The sequence below is a fragment of the Uranotaenia lowii genome, chromosome 2 (assembly GCF_029784155.1).
Source record: "Uranotaenia lowii strain MFRU-FL chromosome 2, ASM2978415v1, whole genome shotgun sequence".
Taxonomy (NCBI): Eukaryota; Metazoa; Arthropoda; class Insecta; order Diptera; family Culicidae; genus Uranotaenia; species Uranotaenia lowii.
Window position 1 is genome coordinate 195686847 of NC_073692.1, and position 3609 is coordinate 195690455.

The 3609-nt window shown below is 35.8% G+C and overlaps 1 protein-coding gene across 1 annotated transcript; it reads left to right on the forward strand.

Moving 5' to 3' along the window:
* The first annotated feature begins 253 nt into the window (after positions 1-253).
* On the forward strand, positions 254-888 carry LOC129749471 (larval cuticle protein A2B-like). Its single transcript, XM_055744445.1, has 2 exons — positions 254-361; positions 422-888. The coding sequence occupies exons 1-2, from the start codon at positions 350-352 to the stop codon at positions 776-778; spliced, it is 369 nt and encodes a 122-aa protein (XP_055600420.1). The 5' UTR covers positions 254-349; the 3' UTR covers positions 779-888.
* Positions 889-3609: the final 2721 nt, after the last annotated feature.

Sequence of the window (3609 nt, forward strand, 5' to 3'; positions counted from 1 at the left end):
GGTGCAAGGGTTTGTGTATGTACATGGCGGCGTGGTTCATAGATAAGGCTCTTTGGCTTATGTGTAGAACTGACGATTTTTTTTTGCTTTCTGGAAGTTCTCGGATTGGGCGTAGTTTCGGTTACTTTCTATGCATGTTAAGTTTTTGGCAATCACCCGGGGCCAGAACAGGATTTGAGGGTCATTGCTTCTGTGGGTGAAATTGGCAAGCAAAAGTTGTTTTGTTCTCCAGGGAAGTGTTCTGGGAAACAAAGGAAGTATAAAAATGGAAGGAAATCGATCGAATGGTATCAGTTGACTTCTACTTTTCATTCACTTAACATTCCTTTAACTCCTCACAGAAACTATAATGTCTCTCAAAGTAAGTCATAGGAACTTTTTGAATTCCAGTTCAAAACTAATAATTCTAATTTTTACACAGATCGCTGTTCTGGCTCTTGCCTTCATTGGAATGGTTGCCGCTCAGGGTTACCATCAGCAACAGCACCATTACGAGGAGGAACACCATGGACCAGTCCACTACGAATTCCACTATGATGTCCATGATGATCACACAGGAGATGTTCATGGACGCAAGGAGGAACGCAAGGACGATCACACCCAGGGCGAATACTACCTGATCGATGCCGATGGTTACAAGCGCACTGTCACCTACCAGGTCGATGGCAAGAGCGGATTCGTTGCTCAGGTTCACCGGGAGCCAATCAAGGGATACCAACAGCCACAACAGATCCACAAGGTCGTGGCTGCTCCAGCACACCATGGATATTATCATTAAAGGGATAGTTCAATCACGACTGAGCTGCATTCATTACTTCATCAATTTCTATTCATCCATCATCTAGCACAATGTAGATCAATTTGAATAAATGTTAAAATAATTTTGAATTATGGTTTTCTAATTGACAAACCCGAAATCGAACTCCACTGCAGTCATCGTCGATTCATCTTTTGTTTTCGATAAGAAAACTATCAGCTACCAAGTAAATTAAAACCATATTCCTATTGTGTGTGAGATAAATTGAAGTGTTCATGAAATAAATTAAATATGCGATAGAGAAACATGCAACAAATCGTGTGAACGAAAATCGAAACTAAACTAGTTTTCTGAGCTGTGTCTCGCCAGAGTAAGTTCGAAGCAAGATCAACCCACATAGACAAAAAAATTGCACAATGCATTTGAAAATATTTTCGGAGAAGGACTTTGATAGTTCAATTTTCTTCAACCGGTACTAAGGTGGCAGTTTAATTAAACTTTCATAATTCAATCAAAATAATCAATCGTTTTGAGGCATAATGTGATTGCACTACTTTTAGCTTAGTTGATTCTACACAGTCTTATGTATGCTGGGCCTATAGTATTTCCTCAAATTGCAATTCTGCATAGTCAAATTCAATGAAATTGCATTAATTTTGGCCATTTAATCACAAACATGGTTGGTCGGTTCCTTCCAAACAACAGCGAGACGGAAGAAAACAGCACTGTTTTCAGTTCGGCTTTCGAGTGCAATCCTCTTTCGCTAATCATGCTCTACCCGCTATTCGAGTTTATACGGGCTGTAAGCGACTCGGACAGCCAAGAGCACCCGAGTGTTGCAAACATCGCCTCAGTGTAAATGAAGAAAATATTTTGACTTCCATCACACAACGTACAAAAAATAACAACAATTACTTCCCCGCTGTCAGCGTTGCCACATTTAACCTCATTGAAAATAAATTGTCAAAAACCTGCACCGAAATGTGCACCAACAACCAAAATGGTCATCAGTTGAAAATATTTTTGAAAAAGTCTGTTTTTTTTGTTCGTTTGACAGTTGATTTCATTTCTGTGTTCTCAAAATTTCAAATTGAATAGTTCAAATCAAAATAATTACTTTTCAAAATCTCGAAGCTACTTTCAACCTACCTACCTACCTACGCATAAATCTGAATTCTGTCTTTCTTAATAAAATGTTCAATCGATTTAGTTTCTATTTCCTATTTCAAAATATCAAATTATGAACTCAAAACAAAATGATCTGTACCAAATCTTCAAAAATTTGTCTGTGAAGACAATATCTGTACCAAAAATTAAGGAAAAATCCGTAAGTACATATTCAGCATAATCTGTACCAGTGGCAAATTCACTGCTATTTCTTTTCTTGAAAAAATAACTGTCAAAGAAAGCCACAGGTGCCAAGTGGATTTGTCAAAAATCAGAACAGGACGTAGAAAAAATGAGGATTTTTCAGGATACCAGGATACTAGATTTATGGATATTATATGCAGCTCGACTTAAACTTCATGAATAAAAGCGGGTTTGTTCGTTGTTTTCATCATTTAAACTTAAAATTCGATTGTTATTGGGATGTTTTTTTGAAATCAGGACAATTCAGGAAATTTTGAAGGTAATTTTTTCAAAAATCAGGACAATTTAGGTGTTTTTGTTTAAAAAATCAGGACGGTCTCACAAAAATCAGGACAAATCCTGAAAAATTAAGACACCTGTCCCCTCATAAGGAGCGTTCGGAGAACAGCGTCTCTTAAACTTACCAAAAAATATACTGTTTTAGCTCTCATATTTTTCATGAACACGCGTAATAGATTTTCGGAGGAGGGAATTTCATCATCAGTGGCTGTGAATACTCTCGCTCACCGGGCGCGGTCATATGGAGGGGGTGTGTGATTACCCCCCCCCCCCCCCCAATTGAGAAAAATCTGTTAAGAATATACGACAATGCTCGAACTTCAGCGTTTCTCAAACAAATTGCAATAAAATTTTTCTTCAGATGCGAAGGACTTCTACTGGCAGCCCTTCTTTCATATCTTTTTTAAACATTGTAACTATTATTTAATGTTAAAGCTCTTAACCTCAATTTTTTTGCAGAAAAATCTAAGAAGTTTTGTTATGATACGTACTACTTTAGATCTACGAATAACTTTATCGTTTAGGAAACAATTACTACACTTTTCTCCGAAAATTTCATAAAGCTACATACATGGGGTTAATGACTAAATTTCAGTATCTACTTTTTCAGTTGCAACCATTTAAAATATTTGTTGAATTAATGTCGTTGTTTTTATTCGAGCCCCGCCATAAGACGTGTTTTATATTTCTTTATTTCAAGGTCCATTTCCAGTTATCTCATGTTACGGGTTTCTTAGTTGTAGCTTTTGACAACGATTGCCATTAGTATGGATTGCTAGATAAACACATTTTGAATCATTCTGTAAATTAAAATTGGTCAAGGCTTGGCTTTAAAGATGATTGTTGTGTAAACTCCTTGTACAAGCGGGGTTAAAGGTAAATAAATTTCAATTTAAGAAATTTTTTTCATTAAGTAACAAATAGAACACATACATGAAAAATATCGAAGGGCAGCATTTTTTCCATTTATTTTACCGTTGGCTGTGAACATGATTTTAATTTTAAAAAATTAGAACTTGAAATAAAGGGTATCTCTTGGTTTTTTTTCTGATAACTTTTTAAAAATTTCATTAAAATCATTAAAACACACTTTTAATAGGCAGTCCCGATTTTGACAGTAAGCATAATTAAGACAATAAAACTGGGTAGATAATTTCTATTAAGAAGATGCATTTAAATTTTAGAATCACACAAGAAGTTTA